General features: G+C 35.7%; 1 protein-coding gene across 1 annotated transcript in view; it reads left to right on the top strand.

Annotated features, from left to right (window-relative positions):
• Positions 1-16,959, top strand: part of DIAPH2 (diaphanous related formin 2) — a 179,276-nt gene that overhangs the window by 29,549 nt on the left and 132,768 nt on the right. The window contains exons 16-18 of the mRNA XM_026848817.1: positions 1,369-1,473; positions 3,941-4,423; positions 10,784-10,898. Of these exons, the coding sequence (XP_026704618.1) occupies positions 1,369-1,473; positions 3,941-4,423; positions 10,784-10,898 (703 nt within the window). The remainder of the gene's footprint in view (positions 1-1,368; positions 1,474-3,940; positions 4,424-10,783; positions 10,899-16,959) is intronic.

The following is a 16,959-nucleotide window of genomic DNA, read 5'->3' as shown; positions in this document are numbered from 1 at the left end:
ATTATTATGTTATGTAGGAGAGTAATTTATTTCCTTACTATTCATGTTTAGTAATCTTAAAGAGCGTTTTGGAACCAGTTTTGCTAACATTTATTCTTCTGGTTCAGTACTCTTTTATTAGGAACTTGATAAGTAGGTCCTATTTTGGTGATGGGCAGTTTTCATTTATCACTAAATTTAGGAGAGGTTAGGTAATTTAAAATTATTTTTGTGGTAAGAATTCCAGCTTGGTATGTTTCTTGTAATTTTTTTTTTTTTTGGAGGAGGAGGTGTGTTTTTAAAGAAATTCACACTTCTACTTTATTACTATTGTTGTTTGTATTGAAAGTATCTTGCTACAATGTGTTTTCTCAGGTTACTTCAATCTCTATTTCTTAGATTATGTTACTGGCTAATTTGTTAATCTCAGCTCATCACCTCCTGTCTAAGGATTTGAAATGCTGAATGTTTTATATTAGCTGCAGTAGTACTAAAGTTCATATACTATGTGGTTGTGTATTAAACATATTAAAAATCTTGATGTTTGATCTGGTCCAAGAAGCCTTTTGCAGGCCCAAAGGCAGTACTCAAAGGCAGTACATGTTCTTGATCACAATGATTACAACTTTCAAATTTCAAGACTTGAATGCTGTCATTAATTTTTTTCTCTTTGATATTAAATGTGGAGGCATTTTTAAGAGGAGCTATGGTGTCTTTATAGAAAGCAAGTTGTTGTGATGCTTTCCTGGCAGAGTTCTTTATCATAAGGTACTTTGTTAGTGACAGTCAACACATGTTAGTCCTAGTGGTAAGTTGCTTTGCCTTATGGGTGAGTGAGTTACAGAAGCTTTGAAAGATGCTGATAATCTCTTAAGCCTAGCAAACAGTAGCCGGTTGAAAATACACACCAAATTTCTCACAGTCATGGTGTAAACTGGACTTAACGTTTTAAATGGGGACATCAAGACTAAAGGGATCACTGACTTATTTGGGTACTTCCTTTCTTAAATTATTTTACGGATGATACCGGTGAAGCTGCACACGTCTCTCTTCAGATTTAAGCACCTGTGTGGGATGTTTTCTCTAGTTTAGTTTGAGAAGTGTGCAGTGTTCTGTGGGGGGTAGGGGGGAACGACCTGTTGAACTTTCAGCTGTACTGTATACCTGTATCTTAGTGGTTCTGTGTCATGACTTAATGGTGGAACAAATTACATGGTACTAGAAGAACATATTGGGGAAAATGCCTTTTTTTTAAAGAAAAAAAAAAAAAAAAGAAAAAGAGAAGTGAAAAGTGCATCTATTGCTCTAGTTGTGATACTGTTCAAAGAATTTGTGATAGTATCTACTCTGGACATGGGCAAACACTTATGTGTTGGTTAATCATTACAGTTTGATGAAGAGTTCACAGCTCGACAAGAGGCACAAGCAGAGCTTCAGAAACGAGAAGAGAAAATCAAAGAACTTGAAACAGAAATCAAACAGCTACGAACCCAGGTAATAAAACTAAATCACAGTAAGTTTCGTAGTTGAATTTTTTTTAATAATTAAAAGAAATTACCCAGGAATGTATGGTCTACAGACTTTAAAATGTATGAATTTAGTTATATTGGTTTAATTCTCAGCCAGCATAAACTACTAAGGATAGTTACTGGAAGTAACGTTTGTTTTAAATAGTAGTATATTCAACATCTGTCACAGATACTTGCTTTATTGAGGAAAAAATTTCCATAGGCTATGAAAAGTTTGAATCCAACCTGAGTTTGTTTTTATTTCTCCAAGTACTTGTTTATGCTTTAACATTACTACTTCTGTATGTTTCACAGAAAGTGTTTGTTTCAGAAAACTTTTTACTTGAATTGCAAAGGTGGAAATCGTGATACCTATGCATGCACCATATACATAACTTTTAGCATGTGCATGCAACAGATAATAATTTTTTTTGAACTCTGGATAACTGACTGTAGCCATTTCTAAAATGAATATTACGTTAACTTTATAGAGTCCCATAGATAAGTATAACAAAAAATGCAAGATCTTATGGAAATGAAGGTGATACTTAATTTCAACAAAGCTGGTTTCAATTGCATTCATTTCCTCATGAATTTTACTCAGAGGCACCAAAACTGTATCTCCAAGTTATCTGTCCAGGATCACTGGTGAAGCAGAGAGGACAAGAAATGCCGCATGTTGAGCCCTCACAACATGTCTTGGGTTTCTTTTGTTTAATGATAATGAATTGGGTTTTAGACAGATCTTTTATACTTTTTAGGAACCAGCATGGTTTGATGGTCAAACCAATGATTTTGTGTGTGTGTGTGTGTGTGTGTCAGCCTGGCTTATTTCCTACTCCTTCAAAGCTTGGCGCAAGGTCTGTGTGTTGCCTTTTTTTCCTTATTGTGGGTATCTTAATGGTCTCACTTCCTATTTGGATATTGAAAGGAAGAATCACATGTGATGTGCTATAACCTGGTTGCTATCATCCTGCTTTCAGGATGCTGGTCTTCTGCTGACAAGTTGTCCTATAGCCTTACCAGAGCACCAGCCTTCTCATCATAATGTTGGAATTTTATGTTGCATTTAACAGCTGGGTTGCTGTTCACTGTGTTCTTTGCTATCAATACAAGGCATTCTTGTAACCTGCGGTGCCTTATGGTTTCTTAATTTTTTTTCAGACAGACACTTCTGTTCATACTTCATTCTTGCCAATTTTAATGTTTGTTACAAATATCTGCAAGACAATGTTACACTGAAATGTGACAGTCTGTTTTAATGAGTTCACCCATTGTTGCATTACAACTTGTGTAGTAGTTTGTGGGCCAAAGAAACACATGCCTTGTGCAAAGCCAAAAATGTATTTTTAGTCTAATTGATTATTAACCCTGTTATATTGATTCTAACACTGTTCAGATTATCCAGACATTATTGCTCATTCACAATGACAGTACAATTAGAAGTCATACACATTAGCTTTCTAGTATCTGTGCCTTTTCTGTGTAGTGTTATGTTCCCCATACAGTATATTGTGGCATTTACTTTTAGACTCACTCAGATTTTTCTCTGATTTTTTGTTTTTTGAGACAAACTTGCTTCCTTTATACTAGAAACAGTAAATAATTGCATAGGGAAATAGTATGCAGATCAGATTAAATAAACAGCCTATATTACATAATGATTTTGTAAAAAATAATTAGTAGAGGAAATAGAATATGAGCTTATGTGGTGGTTTGTGCATAGCTTCTGATGCTGCTTTTTAACAGATAGTTTTGAAGGACAAAAATCTCTGAGGAATTTCTAATAGGCTAGGATCATGTTATCACCACAGAAACCTCTGTAATGGTTTAACATGCTGTTTCTCTTCATTGTTCATTTTACAACTTATTAGAATGGGTAGTGAAATTGCTGCTCTTATCACTGCAGAGATAACTGCAGATGGATACAAAGGAAAGCATGATTGTTGTGTGCTTCCCACCGCCTCCCCCAAACAAGATGTCACGATAATTATGAACAACTGTGGTCCTAACTAACCTCTTGCACTGCAATAGCTGCTTCAGTGATTTCTGTGGAAAATTCTCCAGCAGCAGATAATTGCTGTTAAAATTCAGTGTGGTTACTACCATCCCCGATGCCCCAGCTTGCCAGGATATCCTAAGTGGGATAAATGTTTTGTGCATTGGTAAGAAATAAAATGCTGTTCTGTTCACTTAAATGTTACTGCTACTATTAAATTTTCTTTAAAATGGAAACAATTTGTTTTTATAAAAATGCTAGGTTATTCAGTTTACTTGGCAGTTTTATGGTACATGGCATAATCTATTGTTATTGCTTCTCATTTAAATAGGCGAATGGTTGAATTTCTCACTTTCTTGAGGTACAGTTGACTACAAGACCTCCTAGTTGGTTCAGATTCATATTAAACCTTCTCTGCACCCCAATGAAAAGAACTCCTCTTTTTGTATTTCAGGGGCCTGGCCTGACAGGTCAGCTGACAGAAGGAGCATCGTTACCTCCAACCCTACCAAGTGAGAATATACCACCTCCTCCGCCCCCTCCCCTACCTGGTGGAGTAGTAATACCTCCACCGCCTCCCCTACCTGGTGGAGCAGCAATACCTCCACCTCCTCCGTTGCCTGGTGGAGCAGCAATACCTCCACCTCCTCCGTTGCCTGGTGGAGCAGTAATACCTCCGCCACCTCCTCTGCCTGGTGGAGCAGCAATACCTCCACCGCCTCCTCTGCCTGGTGGAGCAGGACCTCCTCCACCTCCTCCGCTACCTGGTGGAGCACCACCTCCTCCACCACCGCCTTTTGGTGGGCCTCCAATGCCACCAGGTCTTGGAGGTGTTCCTTTTGCTCCCTTTCCGGTCATACCAGCATTACCACATGGGATGAAGGAGAAGAAAAAGTATAAGCTGGAAGTTTCAATGAAGAGAATCAACTGGTCAAAGGTATTACAATGTTTGTGTTTGTTCCCATTGATGAAAAGTGGCTTTTGAGGAAGAAGGTTTTAATGTCCTAGGTTTTATATTAGATTGTTATAGTACTTGTGTTTGGGAAATTCATTCCAGTCTTGATCCCAAACATTTTTGATGGTGTGATGTGATTTAGTTTGTTTTCAAAGACACTTTATGCTATGGGGTAAGCTCCAAGTGTTTAATGCTGCCAGGAGCCCATAACACCCCATGTTCTAGGGATACCTGTAGCTAACAGTTCTCAATTTTGGCTGATTTTGTGTAGAATTAAGTTCTACATGTTTTCAGCTGTGATTGATATTTGACTTGCTAAGTGAACACTTCAGAGGTAAAATTTCTTCTTTAAAGCACATTTAAATTAACAAACAATTGAAATGTTTAGTTGATAAATCATGTTACTCCTTTTTGTAGCAAAAGGTTGAGTTAGTTGAAGTAATGCTGGGTTTTAAGATCGGGGAAATGCATCTTGAAGCAGACAATTGAGTGGAAAACAGTTAGGAAGACTGTTTAATAGAAGTAGTTGTGTGAGACATAAGAAAGGATGTTGAAAGGAGATGTGTTAAGAGGTTTTACTTGAGTCTCTAGGTATAAATTGCAATAAAACTTGGTATGAATAGGCATATGGTATTTTGGAAGACAATGCAAAGCGTAACTAGTTTTGCCTTCTCTGGGTTAAGCAGGCTGTGGGAGCCACAAATTATGTGGTTTATGAGGGTTTTTTTTGCTTGCTTACAGGTTGAAAGCGGATCAGGCTTACAGAGACTGTAATTTTTATCTTTGATACCTTCTTGACAGAACAGTTCATGATTGCTCTGGTTATGCCTTCTATTTCTTTTAAAAATGAACTATGAGTGAAACTACTGTGGTGGCAATTCATAGGATTATCTAGTTTCATTTTAAAAGTCTTCCATGAAACTTAGAAATTTGGCTAGCTTAAAAAGACAAGGGTGGGAAAGCATTGGCAAAACAATTTTTCCTAATTAAAAGAATTAACTCTATACTTACCACAACAGTTAGTGTACAATCTTAAACTACTGAAATTTTCTGTTTAAGGGCAGATGTCCTGACATGAGGTCAAGAATTATTTTAAGATAAATCCTCTGAATAAACACATAAATTTACTGTAAATTAAAGCATCTGATCAAGAAATTTATTCCAGTATTTCACGTTCACATTTCTTTTGGTTTTGTGATATCTTCAGGAAGTTTGAAAGGAAATTGGAATTTCATTGCCTTACCTGCCTGTCAATGTTAGTTGTACTACAAAACTTACTGTTTTTCTTTCTCTGAGAAAGGCAGGTGTTTACCCTGTTAATACAGTTGCAAAACTGATCAGAAGCTTCTAAAGGCAGTGGTGTTGTTAGACATCAGTTTTTATTGTAAGCATTGAAGACATTTTTACTGGAGTGAATATTTAGCTATCTAGTGTGTAAAATTATTACTGCACTTGCTTTAGCAATATGTGGTTTGATAGTAAACTTGAGTTAAAGCCATGGCTCTTAAGAGTTATGAAGCTGATGTTCCTCCCCTTTACTTAAAAAAATACAGTTGATAAAGTATAATAAAATGAATTTAAAAATGAGATTCCTGTTGACAGAATTTTGCGTTGGGTGTTTGACATATGGGTATCGCAGGGAGCTAACGTAGCTCTAGTACAAAAATCTTTTAAAAAGGTCTTTGGGTTGCACATGGCTGAGTGATAGATATCTTCCCATGAGAGCTTTCAGAGAATGTTCACTAAGCTCAGTGGATTTATGTGATGGCAGCAGGAGGTGGCAGTAGGTGACTGCTGTGTTTGTCTTAAGGCCTTGTCCTGAGGCTAGATCTGAGGGGACATAGATCTGTGACTCCTCTGAGGTATGTGGAGTATGATCGGTGGGTTGACTACTCACTGAATTTCACAGCTCTGTAGAGAGTTGCTTGTATTGTTGGTCTGTCAGAGCAGAGTGAAAAACGGGGATGTCCCCAATGAAAAGATGGGGCATCATTCTGTGAGGTGACATGAACATGAGTTGTGGCTTTGCAGTAAGTTGCATGTGTCTATCCAATCTATTAGGACTAGTTTTAGAGCAGTTTTCAAGCATAGATAACAGTATGTTGTCTCACATCAAAACCTTCTAAGGTCGTCATGTCTAATGTAGTTGTAAGTTCAGAGAATGCTGGTATCTGTGCTACAGTGGTACCTGTAGGTTATTAATCTGAGGTGTTTGTTGGTCGTTTCAAACCAGTGATGTGCTAGGGCAGAGTTGTGGCCACTGGGAGGAGCTTTGGGGCTGCTCAAGTGGGATGTTTAGACACCGTTAACTTTCAGTGAAAGTGAGCATCTGCACAGTCTTAACGTGGTTATATTTAATCAAATTTCAATTTTTATAACACCTTAAGGGATAAGCATTTACTTGAGCAGTAAACTGCAAGCACAATCTCTGATTTGCAAACTAACCTGTAAGAGCAGCTACTAGTTATTACTTGTCTCCCAGTATAATTGGTCACTTTGACAAGATAAGTCAGGCAAGTATCCAGGTATGTGTTTGCATACGTGTGGCTTTTAAACACCTTTTTAATCAGTATAGTCACTGTTACTTCTGTATAAAGGAAGTAAATTTGGATTATTAGATAATTGCATCAATCATCAGCGCTAAACCATCACATCTTAAAGGCAGCTTGTGACTGGCAGTTTAAGGGTATAAAATGCAATAGATGAGTTGAGGTTTGCCCTAGGATAAAAATACATAGATCGCCAAATCATCAAGGCAAATCAAAGGAGGACCTTCATATATTGCACACTATCTGGTTTGAGCTCTAGCTTGGACTTCAGTGTAGTTTGAATGGGTATCTGCTACTACTTCGTCAAGATACTAAATCTTTGTACTACTAGCCTGGTGTCTGACACTTTCCTTGAAAACCATATTATATTTCAATAATATGTTGGTACCAAGAACTTAGTAAAATCATCATTGCTGATGAAAGTAAGCTGATAAGTGGCTACAGATGGTCATTGCTGACCATAAGTTGCAATTTAACATTGAGCAACTGTTGAACTTGTAATTTAAATCACGCTCTGAAACAGTGCAGGTTTTTTCAGGATGTTTCACAGCTGGTAAAACTATTGGGAAATTCATAAGGATATAGATACACATCTTTCTGTCAAGTTGGATGTTATCATGTTGTCCTGGATGGACCTGGAATACATGGGATGCCAGATGTTGCTCCTGGCTGAAGATGCTCTATCTTCTCAATATGAAGCCTGTGAAATGAATCACATCATTGCATAGCATTAACAGTCCTTTGTTGACTTCATACTATTGCTAGGACACAGGATCATATGTCTATTGAGTTCTTACATAGCTGATCTACTCCGTCAGACAAAATGGAATCTTGGTTTTAAGTGTATTTGAGGATGGGTGGTTTTAGGGCAACAGCACTGGACAGTTTGGAAATGATTCTCTTTTTTCCTGTGGGGTTTTTCAGGTCATTCAGTGTAGGATGCTTTGATTCATTTCTGAATATATACCTTCACCTCTTAAAGCAAAACTATTCAAGAACTTGTAATGTCAAGAAGTTTACTGTTGGAAGAGGAACTAAACTGTCCTCTGATATTTTTGAATAAGTGATCTTAATTGTTTCTCTCAATAAGAAGTAAGCTTAGGTTTTGTGTTCCTCTGAGTTCTGAAGTGTTGAGCAGTGAAATGGCTCTGTCTTAGGAGTACTATCCATAAGAGCAGTATCATGAATGGTTAATCCCACTAACTGTAGAAGGAGGAATCTAGAAGGTTGAGGTAAAACCAATGTGGAAAAGCATGGCCTGTCAAGTTATAGTTTATTTTACCAGAAAAATTAATGCTTATTAACGTAATTTTATTATTTTGCCACTGGAGTTAAAAATATTTGGAGACATACCAAAACAATCTGAATGTGTATCTAACAACAGGCATCAGTGTGCATTCTTAGTGCTACAGTATGACAGTGCTGAAGACTTCAGGCCCCTTTATAGAGAGAATTGTAGCTGAGGGTAATATTAAAAGTAACTGTAGTGAGTGCAGCAAAATGAAATTGGTGAGGGGTTTCCTTTCTTTATTTACATATAATTTTCAGTGCACTTAGAGAAAAATAAAAAAATTTTTGACAATAAATATTAACTTCAATGATTCTGAATTTAAAAGGAATTGTATAGTCCTGCTGTTTTCTTAAAACATCTTTACAAAGTATCTTTAACCTCCTGCCAGTCACACCAATTTATTTTTTTTTTTTTTTTTTTATTTTAGAAGAAAAAAGGAACTTTTTTAAGTAGCCTAGCTGTATTATTAAAAAGAAACAAGAATGTTTGGGATGCCATACTGGAAAAGATGCTCGTGTTTTACTTTGAGGAATATGGCATTACCAAGTGTTGGAATCCAGAGACTTGAGGTGGTTTTTTCCTTTGAAATTAATCTAGTCATATAAAAGCCCTTTTAGTTCATTTACTTTTATGAATAATTTGAATTATTAAATTTTGTAACCATTAAAACCCTTATATAAAAGAGGTCACTTCCCCTCCTATGAAATGTTTATTGTCTGTTGAAGATAGTTTACCACTGATTGCCCTTGTCTTCCTGTTTAGAAGATACCTCTCTTGAAAGCTTCTATCATACAATTTTCTGGATTTTTTTTTTTTTAACTATTTTTATTTCTTTTGAAATGGAGCTCTAATGTTTTGGAAATGCATTTCCACCTGGGCTTTGGAGAAAACATTTTGTGGCTGTTATTTCAGTTAGCATCTCTTACGATCTTTGACTTACAGATTTTTATATTAACCACTTGTATCTGTTTGGGTATTTCCATCTGGACTTTTTTTCCTTATAAAATACAGGTTTTATCACAGACATATTTTGCCAATTTTTCTAAGTGGGGGAAGAGAACTTACATGCCATTGACAATATCATTCTGTCCTGAAGCTGCTGTTCATCTTGGACTTGCCATTGCTTTGTCTGGTTAGGATAGTTTCTCTCCTACAGTTCCTTTATCTTTTTCATTTATTTAGGCATCTCACTTAAGCAGGGAAGAATTCCTGCCATACATGTAGCTTAGGCTTTCTACACTGAGTGGTCCTTGTTAAGTAGTATCTGCATCTAGAGTCAGTTGCACTATTTTTGTGACTGTGAAATGTACTCAGACTGCTGTTCCATAAACATACAGAAGAATAAGCTTTTTAGTTTATAATAGGTATTTGTCATTGCAGCCAATTTCATTGTAATCAATTATGTTTATGTGTTGATAGAAATAAATTACAAAACATACATCTGTACGCTGTGTATGACAATGGAAAGTAACTGCAGATGGACATTTTGCTTAAGTGCTCTGGGAACAGTGCCAAACATCTCCTGCATACTGAAAGAGAGGGAAGTCTATTTGATCATCACTTTTAGGGAGCCATCAGTTTGGGAATAAAATTCTTACTGTTTAATTTAGTGCCTTTTGTTGTATCTGTCTTCACCATTAGTGTTGGATTAAGGTGGTTTTAAAAGATGACTTACCTGCAGTTGGTGGTAAAGCAACCACACATTAACAAATTGATCATATAGTAAGTATAGTATTGATAAAGTTCCTGCATAACATCTTGAAGTTAAATAGCCCTTGAAAAAGAATCCGCATATAAACAAACTTGAAAACAAGAATTGATAAGGCTTTAAAAACTAGAAGATGAACACATTTTGAAAACAAAATAGCCTTTCTGAATCATATGTGAAGAGTAAAATTGGCTTTCAGCTTCTGTGTTGCAGAGTACTACTTATTTTAACATAGCCAGTGTTGGATAAGGTACTGTAATGAAACCTGTGCTTGCATTTGAAACAGGGAAACGATATTAAAAAAGTGATATTGAGTATAAAATTATTTATGATACTTAAAATTCTTCCTACAGACTTAATACTGAATCCCTCAAAGGTCTACATTGACATATCATTTGGCAATAAGGTATTCCGTACTCTGGCAGTGTAAGAGAGACTATTTCTTTTACAGTTATCAAGTAGCAGGAATGCGTATCAGTGGTGAAGAATTTGGGAACTGTCCATAAAGTACTCAAGAGAAAAATGGAACACTTTCAAACCCAGATGCTAATATATTATCAAGCTTGTTTGGAAAACTTGTTGAACGGGAGAAATGTAATAAAAATCATTGTGTTGATAGAAGGCAGTTCATCTGATTATGTTTTGTTCAGGAAGCATCTTTAAGAGAACATAATACCTGGAACATACCTAAATTCAATTTAGTCCAATTACAACAGAAGGCTAGTAGTATTGGCTTTAACTTGGTTAATGAAAATACTCATTAATAACTTTGGAAATGCTGGGTTTTGTTTCAGATTGAACCTCAAGAGATAGCAGAAAACAGCTTTTGGGTAAAAGCAGAAGAAGATAAATTTGAAGATCCAGAACTGTTTGCAAAATTGGCTCTTACCTTTGGAACACAAATGAAAGGTACGTTCTTTTACTTCGTAATATTCTTATTAAGTTTAAAACTATGCAATGACAGTCTCTTTTATACTTTGTGCAATACCATGGAATTCATATAATGGTTTTATAGCAGGAAGATCATTTAAAATGTATGTTTTTATTAAGCATGGCAGTCTATTACAAGAATTACTCCTCCCTCACTTTAGAGCATGAGGGGAGGAATCTTTTGTAATAATACCTCTTAAAAGTGCAGGGTATGTTGCAGACAGATAAAGAGTTTTTTTCAAATTAAATTATAATTAAACCCTAATCCTAAAATCATGCTTATCTGCATTACTACTCCTAACTGCAGGAACTATAAGTTGTCAGGTTCTTTTAGATATTCCACATGTGGAATGTTTGTTGTGTAACAAGTTGACTTATATCACTCTGCTAAATCAAAATCCTCTGCAAGTACAAGTAAGACTTAGAATGTAACAATTACAATATGCACTTCAATCACAAAATCACAACTGTTTAATACACCTCGTCATGATTCTGGCATATGTGGGTTGAAACCATCATTCTTTTCCAAGTTCTTGTGTCAGTGTCCTTTGCTTCTTTTTCTCTTTCTTTTACTTTTTTGTTTCTTTTTGGAATACTATGTGCAGCTCTCACTTAAGAAAAAAATGAAAGTCTTTAAATATGCTCCTTTAATTGGTATTTCAATTTGTGTTGTGTAATCTGAAAAGGACAAAGCCCCCCTCCCCAATACAGTTTCATGGTTGACAGTAACAACACAGTTAATGAGGTAAGTTAGTTTTCAAGGAATTGAATGTGTGAGTGCACGTTCACTGTTACCATAATACCATGGGAAAGTGTCAGATAGTCTATCTATTTTTGAGGGAACACTGTGTGAAATGGGTCTGTTTGACTACTAGAGAGAACAATGCAGCGAGAATAAAAGCTGTGCTGGAGCTTTCTGTCAAGCGTAACTGTGGTTGCTCAGTATGTCACGTAAATAGCTCTTCTGCTGTTGGTTTTAGATGGAAAAAAACCCCACATTAATTTCTCAAGCACTTAATTTTTTCACTAGGAGCTATGATGATAATATTTATGTCTTCAGTTGGGAATGCAGTTACTTACCAACTGAATATTGGTTATGATTTTGATACTTTAACACCATTCTCAGCTCTTCATAGCTTTCGGATGGTATTTGAGTACTTCTGAAGCTGCACACAGCCTCCTCAAGTCTTTTCATTATTATCCATGGGTAATGGTCAATTGATCTGTATTTCATATGTGGCCATTTACCCATAATTTGTTTCAAGCACTGAAAAGCAGCAAGCACTGTTGAAATACGGTTCAATAATAACTTACTCAGGAGCTAATGAGGAAGCCCAACAAATTAGAGTCCAATAAGTGGTAGATACTGAAATAATTAATGCCTGATATATCTACAGATCTTTTTGGAATACAATATACTTTGGGGAGTGCAGTTCTTGACTGTGGATGGAGTCAGATGTATCTAGTGTTTATAGGCCAAATATAAATAATCAAACACTCATGTAAGATTTTGAAGCGCGTGAGTGTACTGACTGTAAGCATTTTTGTGCTGCAGTTTTGTGGTGGTTTGTTTTTTTAAGTTTTTGTCTTGGAGAATTAACAATTCATGTGATGCTTTGTATTTTGACCATAGGGAGTCTTCTGTTTTAATTCAAACCACCAGAATGTTCTCACTTCTATTATTTACTTGAGGATCTTGTTATTTCAGAATTAAGTTGTTTTGCACATAGAGGTTTGTGGCTGTTGTCTGAATTTGAGGAACAAGAGCTGGGGTTTATACTAATACAGTGTTTGAAAAGTGAACTGTGCTTGAGGAAGGTGTCTCAGAGGACCATAACTTTCCTGAACCATTTCTTGAGTAGATTCCTTGAGTTATTTTTGAATATGTCTTTTTCAGTGCTCTTTTGAAAACCCTTCAAAGAGTTAGTCATAGCTGTGTTTTTCATAAGATAAATATACAGCATTCTCACTGAGAGCTCATGCTCTTTTCAGTAGTCACTGAATTGTAGCCATTAGTATTCTGCTATTACAATGCTTCCCACTTTCTGCTTTAAAAGTTCAGATATTACACACAGTAATACAAAACCATCATCTGCAATAATTTAACAGTTTTTCTGTATTGAAGTTTAATAGATTCTTGGTTCATAGCATTGCAGTGAGGTTAAAATGATCACTGCTTTTAATGTGTTAGCAAGACAGGAAAACCTTTAAGTGAGAGATCCCCTAGAAGCAGATAACACAACGGAGTGAGACCCTTCTTAATGAAGATGACAGGCTTCTGCCTTCAGCTGAATTCTTTTATCAAAACCCTGAAGAAATGCTTCTGAATTCCTGAAAAGCTTCTTCATTAAAAATGCGGAAAAAAAAGCTCCTGAAATTTTGACATAGCTGTCGGTTTCATATGAGAACAAATGGTTGTTGACATAGTTGTGCAGTTCCAAAACTTTGAACAACAGAAATTCTCAAAATAGCTTACTGAGGTGATAGAGCCTTGCAGATACTTTTCGTGTTCTTCCTTAGGGTGTTTTCAGTTAATGGTTTTAGAAAATAACGCATCATAAAAAAGGATGGGAAGACCCAAAGTTAAATATGTTACTACATATTATCCAGGATAATAAAATCTTATTTGCCTATCTAGTAGAGAAAGTCGTTGTCTGTCTTTGAGTTCAACTTTTTCTTAAAACTTGAAAACATACTAAAAGTCAAGAAGAGTCTCAGAGCATTTAGTTGCAGTACAGGTTCAAACAATTGCATTCCACAAGCAACTTTTTTCTGCAGCTGCTATCTGCAAAGGGAAGCATTAACTGATATTTACAGTTCTTCCTTACCTTTTGCCTTAACAGCCACAGGCAGCTCATTAAGCCCAAAAATACTTATTTCAAGCATAATGTAGAATCAAATTACTCTCCTGCTTTAGTCCTGTTTATTGGTGTGGTCTCCTAATATATTACAGGAGAATGATAGAAAGACCAATAGAAATGCATTTTATATCCTCTCAAGAGCACAGTCAGCATGTAAAACAAATAAATGGATGAGTGGAAGAAAACTGACAATTGTCAAAAGCAATTTGTGATGATTTAGTGTTTAGTATCTTGTATTTCATGGCATTTGGAATGACAGTGGGAATAGTAACCGAAGTAAAACAAATGATAGCATACACACTTATCAAAAATTTGTAATTTCATATAGGTCGCAGCACTGAACTTTAATTAAACCTCTGAATTTTACGCATGATTCTCTGGCACAGTGAAAATGAAACTTTGGGGGTTTTCTTTATTTAACTTTTGTTTTGTTTTAAGATACTGCAATAATAATTTAATGTTGGTTGTCAATAAACTATGTGCTGCCTGTTTTCAAGGAAGGCAGCCAACGCTGCAGGCAAGTGGTACTTGTGGAGACCAACAGTGTGTGTGTATGTGTGCGTAAGTCATAAGACATGTCTGAAGCACAGACGTTTTCATTAGTTAATGAATTAGCACATTGATCAGTTACCTGCTTGTGAAATATAAGAATGTTTAATCACAGAGCACCAGGAACAACAAGGAGTGGTCCCTGACTGGTAAAATAATTTAAATCAAATAGACTTAGATCTTAATTTTCTCTTTAGATGTATGCTTAAGGTTAAATCTGTACTTGCTACTGTAACATTAGATATTTAATATTGGTGCCCAGTGAATATGTAGTATGTATTTATTTAGGTTCAAATCAGTCCTAACAGTTAAACTGCTGTATTTAGCCTGTGAAATCAGTTACTGAGCACAGCTATGAAAATATCTGTTGTACAGGGAGCAATGGAAACATAAAAAAGATTTAACAGGATTTCGAGATCTTGGAGTTTGAACCAAGTTAACTGAGATCTAATTATCACTGTCTCAGTACAGTATGGAAGGATAGTCTCCACTTGTCTTCAAGAGGAATACAGACAATCTGAATACCTTTTAAGAACCTCTCATAAATAGACTCCAAGGCTTCAAATTTTCATTAAAGATTTTAGCTGAGTGGTTTGAGCTTGGAATTGTGCTTCCAGATGCAGAGATGGAAACAATGGTTATGGTCTCACGGACCATTTTTGGCAAGTAAATAATAATCTAGATCAGGGACACTTGAAGATGAATGGACAACTGTGGTGGTCATTAATGAGTTGGCTGCTATTAAAATGTGGGACAATTACTGTAGTGTAGGTGGCAACGAAACACTTAGTTGCGTATTTCCTTGTCTAGATGCACAGAGAAAAATTGCAGAGATGGTATTAGTTTTCAATCAGTAACTTGTTTTCTTTTGACCTTGTTAATTCTAAGAGAGTATCTGATATTATCCAGAATTTTATGTGGCGAATCATGTGTTGCTTTAAAGTGAAAGCAGTGATTTTGCTGGTGAAAACATGCATCATCGTTTTACAGTTTTTGAGTCACGACATGAAAATTTCAGGCTCAGTAGTATTTGGTTGGCAAAATAATGTTAGCATGGATTGATTTGTGTTTTGATATTTAAATAGCAAGAGGAAGGAGTTCTATTGAGGTATTGTTAGCTCAACCCTATCTTATTATTTTTAAAGCAGTTAAATCTTACCTGCAAGCAACAGTCTCTTCAAACAAGGTCTTTGTTAACAAGTAGGATAACCTTTACATAGTGAGGTTTTTACCTTTTTGAAACCTGTATGATCAATTCTGAGCTATGTGTGATCACATATTTGCTTAATTAAAAAAAAAATCCTTTCTGTTTTATGGAGTATAAAGAAAATGTGAAACGGAATGAATAATCCTTCTTAGCTGGGTGACATAGTATGAACCCTGCAGTATTTCTTAATAACTGAAGAGAGGACATCCAAGTGATCAGATAAATGCATCTTGTCCTTGTGAGTCTATTATGTGATCTTAAATCATTAATTTCTGTTAATACATAGTGAAGTCACGAGGTGCATTGTCAGCTAGAAATGCCTTCTTGTTAATGTCTTCAGATGGTCTGACTAGCAAAATTCTATAACTAAAAAAGTTAGGCATTTTTGGTTAAATGCATAATAGTAGTTTTCTAGTGAGGGAAATGTTATTATGAAGTTGAACAAGAATTTATTATTAATATATTAATCCAGAATGGTTATCTTTCTCCAGAAGCTTTGGCTACTGCTTTTTGACAGGGTTGGGGGTGTGTAGGTGTGTGTTTTTGTAGAATGTCTTTAAAAAACCCAAAAACTAAATAAAAGTTTTTACAGTTTTAGTGTTCTTGGGAAGAACTGAACTAACAGTGTATCTTAAAACATTTTAAACACGTCCTGTTATGTTATGCAGCTAGAACATTCTTTTTCTAAACTCTGGGTTTGTCCCTTAATTGACATAGAATTTTCTCTTTGGTTGCCAGTGTAAGGGAAAAGAACAGCATTAGTAGCAGGGTGATCTCTGGTGCTTTGTGGAATATGATCTCAAAAACTCCCTATGTTGTTGTTTAATTTTTTGAATGTCAAATACATATACAATTGTGTGATGAACTGTCTTCTAGCAGGTAAAAGTAAAAGATTGAAATGTCCTGGCTTTGTAGATAAGTTGCGATACATCATATGCTTGGGGCCTCAGCTAACTTTGTAATAAAGTGCCAATACTCAATGTATCAGGCCTGCTGCTATCAAAATCACTTTTCACTGTTTGATTGATAGTCTAATTGCAAAACACTACAAAGCAAGTTAATGCCTTCTCCCTAAAGGATCATGTTAATTTCTAGCTCTTGTAATTTAGGTTGTGTATTTTGCCAGTCAAGAATGATAGTGGTGCTCTGAAGAAATTAATTATGTGTACAGTAGATCTGTAAAGGTAGTAATTAGTACATAATAGTCTGTAACTACTGGGATTGTTCCAGTACAGAATTCATTATCCATCCAACTTACCCCAAGGGAAAACTTCTCGATCAGGGTTCTGTTGCTTCTTTATGATTAGACTTTTAAAAAACAATTTAACAATCATTTTGATACATTTTCAAAATTGAAGTAAGGTTTTAACAGCCGAGTTGTATTTTCCACATTATGGGCTTTTGAGTGAGAGAGGACAAGAGA

Source organism: Athene cunicularia, assembly GCF_003259725.1.
Source record: "Athene cunicularia isolate RWA chromosome 4 unlocalized genomic scaffold, athCun1 chr4_part3, whole genome shotgun sequence".
NCBI classification, from domain to species: domain Eukaryota; kingdom Metazoa; phylum Chordata; class Aves; order Strigiformes; family Strigidae; genus Athene; species Athene cunicularia.
Note: the sequence above shows the minus strand (reverse complement) of the source record. Positions and strands in the feature narration are given on the sequence as shown.